We start from the raw sequence: 16434 nt of genomic DNA, 5'->3' as shown, positions 1-16434 counted from the left end.
GGCTTGGTGAAGGGGATTGTAGAGGGTGTCTAGGGGCCCAACAGGGAAACGTACAATTCTGAATGCTTTATTTGAAGGTCGTTCTGTGGTAATGTGTTGAGTAGGGTGAAAAAGCCTTGGCGGGCCCTGAGTGTTTAAACAGCAGATAGTGTAAACCTCTGCAAATGGAGACCCCAGACAAATTCAGATCACTCACACGCAGATGTCAACACACAGGCACAAACGCACATGTACACATTGTCATTGACTGTGGTGAAAGTGCATCTGTGTGGGCCAGAATTCTGAGACACAGCTTGTTTGGACATGTCTTTCACTGGTTCTGTCCCCCTGTTCAGCCTGCCTGTTTTTAACATTATTTGTCTAGCTGCATGTGTGTTAGTGTAAGCGGCGCTGTTTACGTGTGTCCGTCAGCAGGCAGAGGCCTCCCAAGCATGCCCACTTGTCTAGGCAGAATGTGTGTGTTTCAGCAGTCTTAAGACGATGGGTGGGGGGGGTTGTATTGTGAGAGCTGTATGTTTGAGAGTACGGCTGGAGGGATCAGGGCCTGTGTTTATTGGTTTTTGACTAAGATTGGCTGAATGTGACCCTGGGTCAGAGTGCTGGCCTGGGCAAGTCTAGGTTAGGCTTGTCTGATTTGTGGTCACACTAGGCCCCTTTGTACACCCTCTGAGTTCAGGTTTGTCCTGTGTGACAACCAGCTGAATAACATACTGCGAAGTGACCACAGATGTGGCACGGTGACTTATATTTGTCCATTTAGGTCAAATGACCATGTCTTTCTGAGAGGGCTTGACCACTGTGTGTCCCTGACATAACACTCTATTCAACATTGTGTTCATGCTTGACCTGCAGTATTTTAAAACAGGCTCATTTTTGTATCACGTTATTTTTGGATATTATGTCTTTTGCCAGAGCCAAACAGAGCAAGGTCTAGCATTAGTGACCTCATCTATTATGCGATCAGCGGTACGTCAGCCTCTGGAGCCGCTCTGTCTATAACTGAAGGAGGTGTTCTGTAGACCAGCAGATTATAACAAAAAGCACTTTCCTTTAGAGATCTGAGCTGTACCGATACTGTAGACAAGAATAGACTAATTGAGACTGTATTCAAACATTTTACACAGTGCCTGACTTGTGCACACATGCATAAAGAGGGAGACATCAGCTAGGTGTAGCATAGATGAAAACTAAACTGGAGATATGAGCAGGAAATGAGGAGCATATGTGGGTGTAAAGTAACACATATGGAGGCAGGAAAACCCTCTGACTAGAGACACACACAAGTCCACCTTCTGTCTTCTGGTCTTTTCTCTTAGAAGCCTGAATGACGATTACAGACAGTGGGACTGTGAAGCATCGGGTGATCTCATCCTCAAAAATTCTCCCTCTGATGCAAGATGTGATCTCATGGGTACTTTGTATATTGGTATAACCCGAGCATATTGGTGACTTTTAATAAAATTGGGAGTAATGATGAAACACAACGGCATAAAAGTAATAACAATCAAGAGCAAGCTCATAAGAGAAGAAAAGAACAAAGGCTAGGAATAATGACACATAAGACATTAAGTCAGGTCTGTGATTATAAAAAGTGATTTGTGTCATACTTATGCTAGCTTTAGCTTCCCATATTGAATCACTTTTAGGTCTTTGTAGATTATAATATCACAGTTTCCACATTTCCAAAGTAGATGTCTTCAAATAAATTATTTTGTCCAACTAATGTTTGTCTATAAATGGTCCAAAAACCTGGAGATCTTCAATTTTACAATACATCACATTTAAGAAGCTGAAATCAGATAATTAGACAATTATGTAAAAGATTAATGTATTTTCAAAATAAATTGCTAATGCAAATGATTAAACAATGAGTTCAGTAAAGATTTCTTTTTCAGACATTTTTTCTTCATGTTTTCCTGAACTCCATTTAAGAAAGCCAGGAAATGACACGCGTGTCTGTTGGATACTGAAAGTTGCCGCTGCTCCCTCTATGAGACCAAACTGATGTCTCCTTGCTAGTCAAGCGGGGAGGAAGAAAAGAAGCAGAAGGCAAAAGAGGTGTCAATTTTCATGAGGATTCCTTGGCTGCCGTGAGGCGCTCGATTTATGTTTCTGATTAATTGCTTTTCATATAAATCACGGGTACGGGCCCAGGGCATCGCATACTATCGTGAGTTTTGTGAGAAAACAAGACACAAGTGGCAAAAAAGGTGCACGGTGAAGGAGAAGAACAATGTGACACTTACACGTTGAGTTGATGAGTTGGTAATAAAGATCAGTCTGACAGCAGGGCCCCTGCTATCTGTATTTGAGTCTTTAGTATGTGAAGTGAAAAGAGCGAGTGATGCTCTGTCTCCAGGGGCTTGGAGTGATAATAGCTCCTCACAGTATTGTGTAACTGCTATGTCAAGCCCAGTGGAGATATGTGTTTATTTATTTCTGATGATTGGGGTTGTGTAATTGTTTACACTGGGGCAGCATGTTATTCAAATGAAGTTGAGTAATTTTCCTCTCTTCCTTGTTAAGGTCCGGTTCATTGGGAACGCTGCACTGTAGAAGATTGCATTTCTTATAAACAGTAAACTCTGCACATTCATTAACAAGCGCACAGCAAAAGATTGAATTGACTTGTAAAAGTACACTTTGAGTTCCATGTTGTTATGTTTCTCTCTTTTTTATTTTATTTTTTTATCTCACACTCTTGTCTGCTTAGTCCCCCCCCCCCCACTATATCTTTTTCCAAGTCCTCCCTCTTCATCCTTAGCTTCCAACATCTTCACTCATGGCTGGACCCCTCCATCTTGGCACTCAGACTGCTCCTATCGCCTCCATCAGCTCACATCAGTCCATGTCTCAGTGACGTTAAATACCGTCCCCTTTACTCAGCTGCACCTCATTTTCTCTCATCCTTTCTTGTTACGGCAGCCAAGCCTATCCGCTGAAGTTTGTGCGTGTTTCTTTCTTTCCCTCGTGTTTTTTTCCATCCTCCATCTCTCTTTCCATCTCTCTAAACGAGCCTTTCAGAGGTTGTTAGTGATCTGCATCACCTTTATATCCGTTAGAACATGCAAGCACAGAAAGGAATGAAAGATAGTGACTGATTGGTTGGAGCGGGACGTTCCAAGCATTCAGTAAGTGAGGAGCAGAGCTGCTAAAGAGAGGACTAAACCAAAAAGATTTTCTCCATCTGGAAAACCTAATTTTGGCTATCTGTGGAGAGGCCCTGTAATGCAGTTGAGTGCACACTGTCAGAAACACACCCGAAAAACGCCTGGCCTTTCACTATCACTTCCTGTGGACACTTGCTGAGCTAACATCCTCTCAGGAACATACATATGTGATAATAGGTCATTTAATTTGCAGCTATTAGATTGGCTGCACTCTGTAAGGCTTTAAGCTTCAGGAAACCATTAGTGCATTCTCTGTTGGAATAAGTAACTGTTAGATAAAGAGATGGATATTGTGTGCAAGCTGATGTAAAAGCAGGAAACACTGGGCTGAAGATGAGCCAAGGAAGCTGCAGACGTCGCTGTGAATTACAGGGCCTTCAAGCCAACATGGGGAAGGACAATAATATAAATGGGAAGCTAAAGAAAGTTAGTGTCTCACTCAGTCTTCACTTTCAGTCCAGTAAAGAAAAGAAGCTAACAGATATTGTAGGTAGTGGCAAACCAAACTCCATTTGCCTCTTTTCCCTCTGGTCTGTCCAGACCACTAATAGCTATGTCTTTTCATACTCTTCATTCTTTGTTGTATCCTTTTTTTCTTTTAGAGGGAGAGTTGAGGAATTGTTCCTGTGCCATGAGTAGGATCTGGGTCTCATTTTAGTTAGATGGGCCTCGGTTTCTCTTTTAACTATAATGGATAGAACTGGAGTAGGGGTGGATCATCTGACCATCTTATGTCATGATCATTCTCAAGAGTAGAAGCTCTCATTTCAGGTGAATCATACAGATTTCATGTCCTGCGCCTGTTTGTGAACTGCCCCAGATAACTTCAGAGCAAAAAAATTGGGACAGCCGAGGAGATTAAGGAAATAAATTTGAACCAGGATAGATAATTAACTTAGGCAGTTGGACAAAATTGCACCTTTCTGAATCCGCACCAGTTTGCTCCTCTGCAATAGAAAGATGTAGCCTACTATACAGTGGTACTGATGGGAAAAATGACTCCAGTGGGTATTTCTAGTGTGAGTGTTCAGTACTGAACAATTCAAAATTAAGGAGAAAGATTACAATCCAGATTGTGGATCATGATCCACGTTAAATGATGGTGATATGATCTCTTTACACAGCCATAGTGTACAGAAAACAGTTTTTCCTCACGGAAAACAACTTATCAAAAGCTCTGTCATTGCATGTCATTCTCTCTCCCTCCTCTCTTTCTCTCACTCTCTCACTGTTTGTCTTTAAAGGCTAGCTACTCCATCCCCACCTGTGTTTCTGCTCTGTTTCTCATTTCCACCCTCCCCCTCCCCTGCATATCCAGGTTGATTTGTCAGGGCGCAGGGACTTGTAGCAGGAAGTATGTGCGCCTCACTGTGTTTCTACTGCTGAGCAGGTGTGTGTGTTCTGTGCATGGAGGTGTGTCCTACTGCGGTGTTGAATGAGAGTACAGATGTGAGGCAGAGTGTGAGAGTGTCAAGCTGACTGCGCTGACAGTCGTAGAAGGCTGATGTTGTTGGGACACGGACAGCATCCAATCGGTGTGTGTGTGTTCATTGCAACCACAGATGTGTAGCATTCCACCACCATCCATCTGTTAGCAGAAGCACTTATTGCAAGTTTGTGTCTCTTGCTTCAGCCTGAATTGCTTTTTGTCCCTACAGCCTGCCTAACGCTTGGCCTGTTTTGAATGACTGTAGTAATACATTTTGGCTAAATCTTGTGCCCCTTTGGACCCTGAAGTTGTGGCTACAGATGTGGACCGCCATTTTTTTTTAACTCAAAAAGCCGGGTAGTTCACTTTTAGGATTTCCTATCCTGCAAGTACAGACGGGCAGCATTTTTCATATACTGTGCTCTATGCCCATCTATCAATGCCATTTTGTTTTCTTTGTCTTGCTTTATTTTGAGTTGTACATTTAATCACGCAGCACTTCAGATCTCAGTTGTGTTTAAAAAAGGGGGCTCATGAAATGCTGGAGTCATTGTCCTACAGTTTAATGTCTCATAAACTATAAATATTATTATGTGTGTTGAGACAGTGCTCCAGGCCTGTTGCAGGCGCCTGCTTGTTTACAGAACTATCGCTGCAGTTTGTATATTGTTTGGAGAATTGTGATAGAACACAGATCCCTGATAATGGAGTCTCTTTCTCCTCCTACTTTCTGTTCATTCAACCCCTCACTCATTTTTTTCTCTCTCTGCTGCCCCGCAGCTGTTTTTGTTCAGCTTGGCTAACTTTCCATGCTAAATCGTAGGTCAAATACAGACTTGTACCTATTTCACAAGCACACATTACAATACGATGGTGTGTTTACATTTGCTGCTCAGCACTGGAAACAACATAACTTCCCAGACACAGAGAAACATAGCTCAAACAGAGAACTTAAACAGAGCAAAGTTTGATTCATCAAACTTCATGCAGTCCCTGAGTTCAGTTTACAACTTGCCAAACATTAAACTCTAAAGAGTCACTGTGGGTAATGTGAAAATAATGTATGTAGGATTGGAACAAATCATTATTTTAATTATTGATAGATTCATGTAAAAGTAAAGTACAGAATAATGCTCAAATTAAAGTAGCTTTTTTCCCCTTATTAATTAATAGCAACAACACAGTTTAAATAAGCTGAAATTATGGCAAAATAAAAAGCAGGAACTCTTTAAAGAGTTTCTAGTTGGTTGAGATGTTCTGTTTTATTTTATTAATCAATAATATTAATAGTAATAAATGCTTTTGGCATGATTTCTAACTCTTTACGTTTTTCATCTCCTAGGGGCAGTACCGGCCTTCAGACCTCCTGTGCCCAGAGACCTATGTCTGGGTGCCAATAGAACAATGCATACCCCGGCTGGAGAGCTCTCGCTATGCTCGCTTGAACCAGGATCCTGATGCAGGTACAGGTATCATTTTTCCATATGTGTGCCATGCAGTTAAATGCAGTTCTCTGTGCGGTTATTCATGCGAGCTGCTTTGGATGAACCCATGAACCTTGTTTTAACATCTGATCAGGATTCACTGTGATGGTGTTTTGAAAAAATGTGGGCTTCCTACAGAGCAGCCTGCAGTCACAGAACAGAGAAAAACAGAGGGCCGGCAGTTCTGATCACACGACCTCCTCTCCTGTGATCCTTGAGTGTGGTCAGAACAGAGTCAGTGCTGTCATTATGGAAAGACTGTGTTGCTTTTAAATGAATAGTGATATCAGTGGTTATTAACCACATGCAGAAGGTAGACTGACAGACGCCTGTTTCCTGGACTGGTGAGGTTAGAGATGAAGGCTGGGGAGAGTGTAAGTGAGCTCAGAAAAAATAAATTTTGAAACATATTCTAAATAGCTGTGTAGCCAGAGATATTATTTTTTTTGTCTTCATATTTGATAAGTCTCTCTCGCTCACTCTCCTGTGTTGATTTTACATTTTTGCACTGTGTGGTTTCAGATGAGAATGCACTAAAATTCCTACAGCTCCCACATAAACCAAACTGAAATCGTTTGCATTATATAGCTGCGCATGCTTGAGCAGAAAGACTCACAGCTCACTCAGCCTGACACAGTCCAGTGGGCATGATACTGCTCAGCTTTAGAATAAACTGTTATAGGAAATAGCTGGAAACTGTCAGTATGAGTGCACATTGTGCATGTGTCTAAACATGTAGACACGCATACAGATGGTGTAGATATTGTAAGTGCTTGTAGCCTTAGTGGTGGATTGTACAAGTGCTAGCCATCTCCTCTTTACGCTTCCTCTTTAATCTGAATCACCACAGAGGAAAGAGCCACTGATGGACAGTAATAAGCGATGTGAGAGGACAAGAATTTGATTGTCAAGTACACTAGGACTGATAGATGGAGGGTAAGAGAGGGAGCGATGGGGCAGATGGGAGGCTGCTTGTTATAAAAATGGTTTTATAGAGATGAAAAGTGAAAGTGGGCTGTATGCTGGCAGTAGAAGAGAGAAAAGCACAATAAAGTGAGATATACATTGACGAGAGAGTGGAGAAGGAAAGCAAGATGTATTAATGCGGGGTGAAAACTTTCTTTGTTGTAGCGTCATCATTCGTGGAATTGACGCCATGCAGAGGTAAAAACCCAACACTAATGATGAACTTCAGACACTGAAGGCATTCGCCGGCACGCACACCCCTTTGTTTCGTTCAGGGGTCACAGTGTGGGATGAGGTAAAGTTTGTGGGCAGTGAGTGCACCATCTGTAAAAATCTACAGCTAAAGACATGTCTTAAGGGCACAAGGTCCTTTTTTTTATTACTAGACTAGTTTTTATTGTTGATCAAGTTATGGTGAAAGCACCACACCCAGGAGAAATTAGAATATTTAATAAAAACATTAAAAAAGCAGGTTATTTACAACATTGCCATTAACAGTTTAACCAGTAGTAGGTCAAGCCCTGAGCAGGCACAAATTACAGTGGCATCATCAGAGTAGATGATATTCACTGTGGCCTGAATGTATTTGTTTGTGTGCGGCTCTTGTGGTGCCTCCATTCCTGCATGGACTGTTGATCTTGGATAGGGACGGACATTATTTTTCAGGGCCATTACATTTCATTGATTGTTGTTCATTGTTGATGGTTCTCTTTCAGGGCTGTTGCCAAGCTGTGGGGTTAAGTTGTGGCTGAACTTGGTCTCTACCAGATTAGTAGTACGTTGGAGGTTTGTGTCTTCTCGAGATTTAGGCCCAGTGGTCCATCAGTCACCAGGTCAGCCTGCCATGTGTCATCATAAACTTAACAGCATGGCACACTGCTGTGGCCCTGTCCTAATTGGCGGTTTTTCAATGTGTGGCTTGTCTTTGGTCAACATAAAGGCATGTTGCAATTTATCTTCCAGTGGAAATCTTACCTGAATGTAGTTATTTGGGAATCTCCTACGTATCTTTTAGGATGCAACTAACTTATGTAGTTTCACCTAATCAACTACAAAAGCTGCAGAAGCAGAGACCACAAAAGCAATGGTTCTGTAATTTCATACTTTAAATACTACAATATGAAATTTAGCCATATAAACAAGAATGTTAATTAGGATTATAGGACAGTTCCATCTATCCATTCATTTATACCAATTGACTTTCCTCCTAAGGGTCAAAGTAGTGCTGGAGCCTATTCAAGCTGTCATTGGGTGAGAGGCAGATTGGACAGGACAGATTGCCAGACAATCAGAGACTGACAGGCGAAAGCCCAGTTAACCTAACTTCATGTCTGCCAACACAGAGAGAAAGGCACCCAGCCATGGATTAGAACCCGGGTCCTTCTTGCTGTTTAGTGCTAATCACAACACCACCGTACCGCCTAATAGGACAGTTAAGCTGTTCAAATAATTCCTAAAACAAACTTGAATGTGGCGTTAACTACAGGTCATACGAAACGAGAACCTGAACTTACCTGAACTTGATACAAGGTGCTTAGCTTAAAACTAAAAAGATCTAATTAACTGGACAGAAAATGATAGATTTTAACAAAACGACTAGAAGACTCTTCATTAATTCCAGTACATATTTCTTGTCAGGCCCTGCCTCTAACCTCACAAAAGGGTGAGTGAAAACTAGGATGCTGGTGTGCGTTCAGAATCTGAGGGTGACTGGGTTACAGAGCTGTCCTAATGAGGTGTGCAAAGACAGCTAATCTAAAGTTTACACGATTCTGTCGAAAGCAGGCTCACATTAATTATATGCCGGTTGTTGACACATGTAAGGCCCTAAGGCCTCAGTGTGTGGCCTCTTACAAATGTACAGTATTTGCACAGTCACACACAGCACATTTGTACCGACTGTCATGCACACTCATAATCAGCGTTTGCTTGAGAGAAGAAGTAGTACAGGCTTTGCCCATGTAGCAGGATAAACACTTGGGAAAATGTGTGACACAAGCCGTCACCTCCTGGACTATGAGTGTGTCCTGCAGGCGCCAGCTTAGATGCTCTAATTGACTTATTAAATACACACCCAGCTAAGAATTTTAAAATATGTGAAATTTTGTACATACACACATTGACTGACTACATCTATGCTTTCGCTCAGGAAGCAGACAGTTCTAGCCTGACAGCACCCACATATTATCCCCAAGGCTCTGGACCTCTCCATTATATTTTTATATTATGGTTTTTGTCAGTATCTGCTGCATTTTTACTCTTGTGAATAAACTTTTTCCTAATTTAACAATTATAATAGTGATATTATTCTCTATACTTGTTGCTTTTTTTCCACTGTGGAGGTCAGAAGTCATTGTCAGCTACAGAGACTGTGCAGCAGAACGGATGTGTGCCAACACAGGTGCTTGAACCCAGCTCTTCAGTCATAGAGAAGCCTTTTCTACTCACTACACCACAGCTTTGGCCTTTCCCTTTTCAAATGTAAACCCTGTTCGGGATTTGCAACATTGGGTCATAGGAAGTGGTCATAACCTGACGGCCTGCCTTTGACCAGCATCCTGTGTTAAGCAAGTGTTTAGAAAGTTGCCGATGAGGGGAGCGTGGCGAGGTGTCAAGGCCCCTAGCCTCAGCCCTGACCCTCTCACTCGCTGACCGACCCTTACCACTCCTCTTCCACCCGACCCCTGAACCCCGACCCAGAGAATCTGTGACCTCAGAGTGGCGTGTCACTGAACGTCCGGTGGGCCTGATGGGAACAGGGTCTGGAGCTACTCAAGATGAGCGGAGGGGGGCATTTATGGAGAAGGGAGTGAGTGAAGAAGAAAAGTTGTTTATGTGAGGAGCGGATGTTTGGATTGCCTTGAGTAAGAGAGAGTGATAGGGCCTCTGCTCAGCATTACTGCTGAGGTTAATAGACCATCTTAAAGCTGCTTACTGCTATCCATTTTAGTCTGTAAAGTGGTCACTACTTAAAATCTTCACAAGGGGACAGTGGTGCTTTAGAACAATGTCATACACTGGAGTGGACAAGTGTAACTTTGTGTAACCAGTGTGTAAGTGGGCTGTCACATTGATAAAGACCATGAGGAGACACAGTGCTTAGAGACGATGCTCAAGGCAGCTGAAGTTATTAAGGAAGCATCTAATGTTTAAATATTTCACTTTTCACCCCAGCAGGATGCCGCCTTTATCCACAGACCAAAATGATGGCCATGTGGAAGCTGTTTACATCTTTTAAAACCCAGTTCCCCACACGGAGGGGCCTTAACACACTGCTGGTTTTCTTCATTTAAAAGTTTGTATCGAGCATTCATCAATTATGTGACTCAGCAGTTTTTTTAGAGAAGGAGGGGAAAAACACAGTGGTTAGGGTACTACTGAGCAGAGGGAAATGAGGCTAATAAATAAAACATGAATCCACAGTGTGGTTTAAAAATTGTAGTTTGAAATATGAAAATATTTTTATGGAGATAGAGTGAGATAGCTAAGGAGCCTCTGGGTTTTTATTATATCCAGCTCTCTTCTTTCCCCTGGCTTGCTTTTAAGTTACTGTCTGTGCTAGTTTGAAGCCCTAGTGGAATAGTCGGGACATTAACTTACATTACTCACTGACCAGGTGACCGTATCCTCTCACTGGTGAGGCCTGGAAATTAGCCTTTTGGACCACTGCCTGGATTTAATCATTGTCTCTTCCAGTGATACCTGAAGTAACACTTTAACTAATGACAGCAGCAAAATAGTTTTACTCATGGTGTCTGAAGACATCTAGCCCACAAATGGCCACTCCAGTCAGTCAAAGTACGCACTGCAGCTACTCTCAGAACTTCAAAAGCCAAAATAAAAAGGCAGCAATCAGATAAGTAACCTTGTAAATTGGGGGATCCCGTTTTACCATCTGGTGCAGGAGAGAAAACTTTTGTTTGTAGCAAACCTTTGTTTCTCAACACTGATTATGTGATCAGTGAGGACGGGATGTACATGTGTTTCGGTGAATATTTTAGGACTTAGTCAGTTTGACCGACATGGGTCACTGTCAGCATGATAGGTGGTGAGGTGAGGAGCCTTTGAGCTCTATTAAATCCAAACCTTTTACTGTTGTTTGACTGATGTCGCCATCAGGACTGGCAAGCTACTGTTAGTCCACTGCACTCCGCAGCCTGGCCTGAAGTTTGTTTTCATATGCTTCATCACAGCTAAACTAAACTAAAATTGCTCCAGGCGGGACTGATTGGAGAAAATATTGTGTTTAGAGTTCGTGCATTTTAGAAGGGATGGGATATATTTCAAATTGTGGGCATTTTGTAAGGTTGAGCAGTAAGGACACAGCATTTTAGAAGGTAGTTTGACAGGGTAGAGCAGAAATGTCTTTGATGTTAGAAACGTATGGACAGTCTCAGAAATGTGAGGCAAACCTCAGTTCAGGAGTGCAAAGATGTTTAGCTTTGTACAGTGGGTTTTGTAGTATGTTTGGCTCACGTTGGCTCAGTTGGTGCTCCCTGCAGCGCTACCCCATGCACCTCACTCCTGGAGCTAGTTTAACTGTCAGAAAGTAATCGTCCTTTACCTTTTTTTTTTTTCCATCTGACTCACCAGAGGACCACTTTTTGCTGCAGTGCATGTGTACTTAAGAGATTTGCTTTGTTTTCTCTGGTCTTATGAGAGCTGGCAGTGTGTGACACTGGACCTAATGAGATGCTGAGACAAGCCTCTCAGGCACCACCGTGACTCCAGGTTAAGTGAATAAGGGGAAAATGCTGCTCCCCTAACAACTTCTCGGAATAATGGAGTATCCCGGCCAAGTCATTCAGACATTAACTCAAATGAGTAAAGGAAAATAAGGATAATGTTTATTGCGCTTGATGTGTGTCACTGGTTCTTGCTCTGCTTTCATGTTGGGTCTGTTTATGTCCAGGTGATGCTCGAGTACTGAAGGATGTGGGCAGAACCCTGGTGCTATACAGACGGACCGTCATGCCCTTTGCAGTCTACTCTCGCAAACGCAAGGGCTCCAGTGACGAGGCAGAGGTGCAGCAATACGGCAGCTTGATTGGCCAGGACTGTGCCCAAAGGATCTTGCTCTATCGCGCCTGAAACACACAGCATCACACCACTGCACCTTTTGTTTTACGTGAATTCACAACCTTCCAGCATCGTCTGTTTCTGTATGTCAGTGTGTCTCCTCACTGTCTGTGAAAGTGCTTTCTGATGCATCCCCCCTGTAATCTCACCATGCTGGATCAATTCAGTAGCTACTCATTGTCTACTTTATATATTTACCCACTCAACCACTGGCCTCATTATCAGTAATGTCTCATTTACTTTTTTTTTTTTTGAGCAAAGTTTAAATCTATAATTTCTGCAGCATCCATTCTCTGTTTAGCGCCAGTTGTTTTTCTTTTGTTTTATTCGACTGCTTACAGGGACCTCTCTTTTTTTTTTTGGCACCATCCTCCCTCCTGCCTGATAAAGTGATATTTTAAAAGAGCATTTAGCCACACACAGTTCACAGTTCGGGTTTGGAGCATATGAATGTCCAGTGGTTTTTGAAGGTGGTTTTCAGTTACTTACATCACAGCCCAAAACTGACTCACAAATTTTTATCACAGTTTCTGTGACACAAAGATCTCATTGTTTTGATGTTTATGCCTGTCATATTTACAGCTTTATTTGCTTTTCTTTAATTATGACACTGTTATTTTGGTTAAACCAAATAAAAAGGTGGTATGTACCCTGATATGACTTTGTTGTTTTCCATTGCAGACTAATTATCCACACCAGACTGGCTTCAAGTCTTAAAGCACACACACAATGTACAATGTACAGAACCATCTGAATCAAAATGTTGTATTTTAAGTGCCCTTTACAGACATAAAGTGTTGTCAGACAGTGTATATATTCTTATATTATTACTATGCATTAACAAACATGTATTTTAGGCCTTTTAAAAAGATCAGCACGAGTTAGAAATTGCACCTTTTCTATTTCTTTTCTTCCACTGGGAACTCGGTACCCAGTGTGAGGTTCTCTCAAATTTGTGTTACCTACCTAAGTTAAAGGCTCTGGGTGTAGTTTTAAACCACAACACTTTTTTTTTCCAGAGTACTATTGTGTATTTTTTATTGCAGTGAAATCCAGATATTGATTTGTACTCCTTGAGGTGCACACAGAATCCTGCTCACACAAGCTTATTTCTGGGGTAGATGGCCAAGTGGGTAAACATCCTGCTCTTCAAAATGCTGTCTCTCTTGGTATTTGGACGAAAGTGGCCACTTTTTAAAAGTTACAGAATAACCACTGTGTGGTAAGTGTCAACTTGACCTTGGACTAGACTTGTAGTTGCGCAGCAGCTCTGCTCTCCGGTGCGGCCTAACTTGTCAGACATTCGTCCAGCTTCCCTGTCTGCACCCAATCCTGAGAAAACAGTTGAGAGAGTCAGTCTCTCCAGTTTAAACTCAACCTGGATTTAAGAGCAGCCTGTGTCCTCGGGAATTAGAATGGATTGACAGGCTAATTCTCCAAGAAGGGAACACTGAGGCTGGCTTGTGGCCATGTTGGATTCACTATTTCTCTCCCACATTAGGCATGCTTTCCCCTTGGACTTGATGTGCGCACACACACACACACACACACACACACACACACTCTCCTGGCACTGTCACGAGTATTTAGTCTTGGTGGATGCCACACATAAGGACATGTGCCAGTGCTGTGGTGGACCTCGTTCTGTCAAAACAAGTGGCCTGGGCCGGGCGGCTGTTTTATAATGAGTCCATAATGCTGCAAGACACAGCATGGCAGGGTTTGGACATTACTGTGATATATAAGTGTGTCACTGCTCATAATTCTTAGTAAGTATGAGGTCTGTACTGACCCCACACTGCTGCTGAAATACTGTTCAGCCAAAGGTCAGCATTCAGAGAAGGAGGCCTGGAAAGAAGGCTTTATCTTGGTGTCAGACCTGAGTCACAAAAATGGTTTAAATACTTTTTATAGTTTATTTTAGCTTGTGTTGGTGCCAAATGGGCGGAGCATGTCACACTGGAAAATGAAGAGACTTCCAAATAGCTGAGAAAGGAGAACGCTGAAGTAAGATAACATTTAGTACTGGAAAAGGCAGAATTCTTTGAAGAGAAAAGCAAAGTGTGCGCTCTACAGTGTGTCCACTGTAAACAAATGAAAATGTTAGTTATGCGCATGTGTACATGATATGTAAGCAGTTTAAAGGCCACATTAAACTCAAGTAAATAATTATTTGCTGGAAGGTTTTTGTTTGTGTGTGTGTGTGTGTGTGTGTGTGTGTGTATCCCCTTTTCTACTTTGTGCAACACACATCTCCACAAATGTGTGTTGTGGCCAAATGAAAATGCCAGGAGAGCCCGCAGAGGAAAGAGGATGTGTCAGTGTGAAATACTGTGGGAAGGAAAACCATGTCTGAAAATGAGGAAAAAGAGACGCCATCCCTGAGGTTTTTCCCTTTTTCCAAAAGAGCTAATCCAAACGTGCATATGGAATCATGTCAGCGAAATATGGAATAATATCCCTCAGCTGTTTATGTAAATGTGTCCAAATGATATATGCTGTTAGTGAGTATTATAAGTAACAGTCTTGCATTTGATCTTTACTGAATATTCAATTTCCCTTATGGTCGGAACATAAATACTGCCAGGGGGAGGGAGTGGAAGCGTATGTGTCATCTGCTGCTGACGTCTGATCACATCTCCAGTATGAATGAGACTCTATGATGCATGTGAGGGGACCGCTACATGACGCGCTCTTCCTGTTTGTAAATATGAAACTATCTGTAGGCAGCAAGCTGTTTGAACTCCTTCTTTCTTTTGGTCTTTTTCTGGCCTTCGCTGAGCTAATCTTTCTACAGTACATGCCAGCTTTGTTTCATCACACCCGGGGGCACAGCGTAAACACCGCCTCTGCCCGCAGCGTGTAGTATGTGTGTGTGTCTCTGTGTGTGTGTGTGTGTTTACTCGTGCTGGGCCCTTGTGTGCGTGGGCTGCTTGTTTGGATTGGCTACCCGTATGGACAGTGTGAATTTACAAGTTTGTTTTTTTGGATTCTCCCTAGCTCCCTCCTCAGTCTTTGCATGTCTATATGTCTTTTATTTGTTGCGTTGTAACGGGGATGTGTATTATTGGTGCATGTTTGTACTGGCACCCGCACCAGGCCCCCCGGAGCAGCGGAAGCTCCCAGGCCATAGCAAGGGATGGGCTCCTTTGTGTAGAAGGCCCCAGCGGATTAAGCGTATCGCACCCTAAATGCACGGCCTTTCTCCTGGGGATTATCTCAGGGACAGGGGGGGCATCCACTCCCACTGGGGTCTTGTCACCCAAATTCAACACACTGTCACCACACCGCTCCCTAACCCCCTCGCTAGGATACAGGACATGAGGGGAGGCATTGTGTTCCAGAGACAATACTAAAGTTATTAGTCTGAGTTATTAAGGAACCATAGAAAATGCGTTTTGACGTGGGGACTTGAAGAAGATCCAACTCGCTGTTGGACATGGGGAAACTTTTCACAAGAATCCCCCTGTTGTGTACGTGTTTAGGCACGTCTGGACAGGAGCCTCACTGTAAATCAACGCTTTACTAATGCCTATATTTCTATCAGTGCTAGACTACATTTTCTGAATGACTTTATAAAAGTGGATTTCACAGTTTATAGAAAATATATTGTGATAAATTCACATACAATAGTATCCTTTCTAAAAAAATCGATTTTTACATTTGGACCGCTTTACAAAAAAAAGCAGTGGTGACATCTTCAGGATGTTCCCTCTGATGATTTACAATAAATCAATAAATAAAAACAAAACAACAAGTGTTGGACACTGCTTGAAAGAAGTAAGGGGAACACTTGTTGATGAACAAATTATTCAAGTTAAAAAACCTATACTAATGTCCTGAGCTCATAATGTGTCTCAGATGCTAGTAGGCCCCCACATACCTGTATACACTCCTGACTATGTCTGGGCACGCTCCTGATGAGTCAGGGGATGGTGTCTTGGAGGATCTCCTTCCAGACCTGGATCAGGGCATCACTGGGTTTCTGGACAGTGTGTGGTGGCACTTGTTGTTGTTGGATGCACCTATACATAATGTGCCGTGGGTGCTCAATTAGACGTTAGAGGCAGCATAAAGCTCACCACAGTGTCTCTAGGAACTTTCACGCCTGTCACATGTGCTCAGCGTGAACTAGTTCTGGTGCTCTCTGGTGAATACTAATTGAGCTGCATGGTGCTGGGCTGTGAGCACCGGTCATACTAAAGGAAGAGCCAGGCCCTCAACCCATTACATATGCAGTGGAAAGTCCCGAAGAGAGCTGTTCACACCAAACTTCCCAACAATATGACTGAAATGAAGCAGTTCT

At 42.6% G+C, this 16434-nt stretch overlaps 1 protein-coding gene across 3 annotated transcripts in view; it reads left to right on the top strand.

Annotated features, from left to right (window-relative positions):
- Window positions 1-12783, top strand: part of LOC113158745 (arginyl-tRNA--protein transferase 1) — a 46800-nt gene extending 34017 nt beyond the window's left edge. For all 3 annotated transcript variants that reach the window (XM_026354899.1, XM_026354897.1, XM_026354896.1), the window contains 2 exons: window positions 5942-6062; window positions 11962-12783. In XM_026354899.1, coding sequence (XP_026210684.1) covers window positions 5942-6062; window positions 11962-12140 — 300 coding nt within the window. In that variant the 3' untranslated portion in view covers window positions 12141-12783. The remainder of the gene's footprint in view (window positions 1-5941; window positions 6063-11961) is intronic.
- The last annotated feature ends 3651 nt before the right edge of the window (window positions 12784-16434 follow it).

The sequence above is a fragment of the Anabas testudineus genome, chromosome 15 (assembly GCF_900324465.2).
Source record: "Anabas testudineus chromosome 15, fAnaTes1.2, whole genome shotgun sequence".
In the NCBI taxonomy this organism is placed as follows: Eukaryota; Metazoa; Chordata; class Actinopteri; order Anabantiformes; family Anabantidae; genus Anabas; species Anabas testudineus.
Note: the sequence above shows the minus strand (reverse complement) of the source record. Positions and strands in the feature narration are given on the sequence as shown.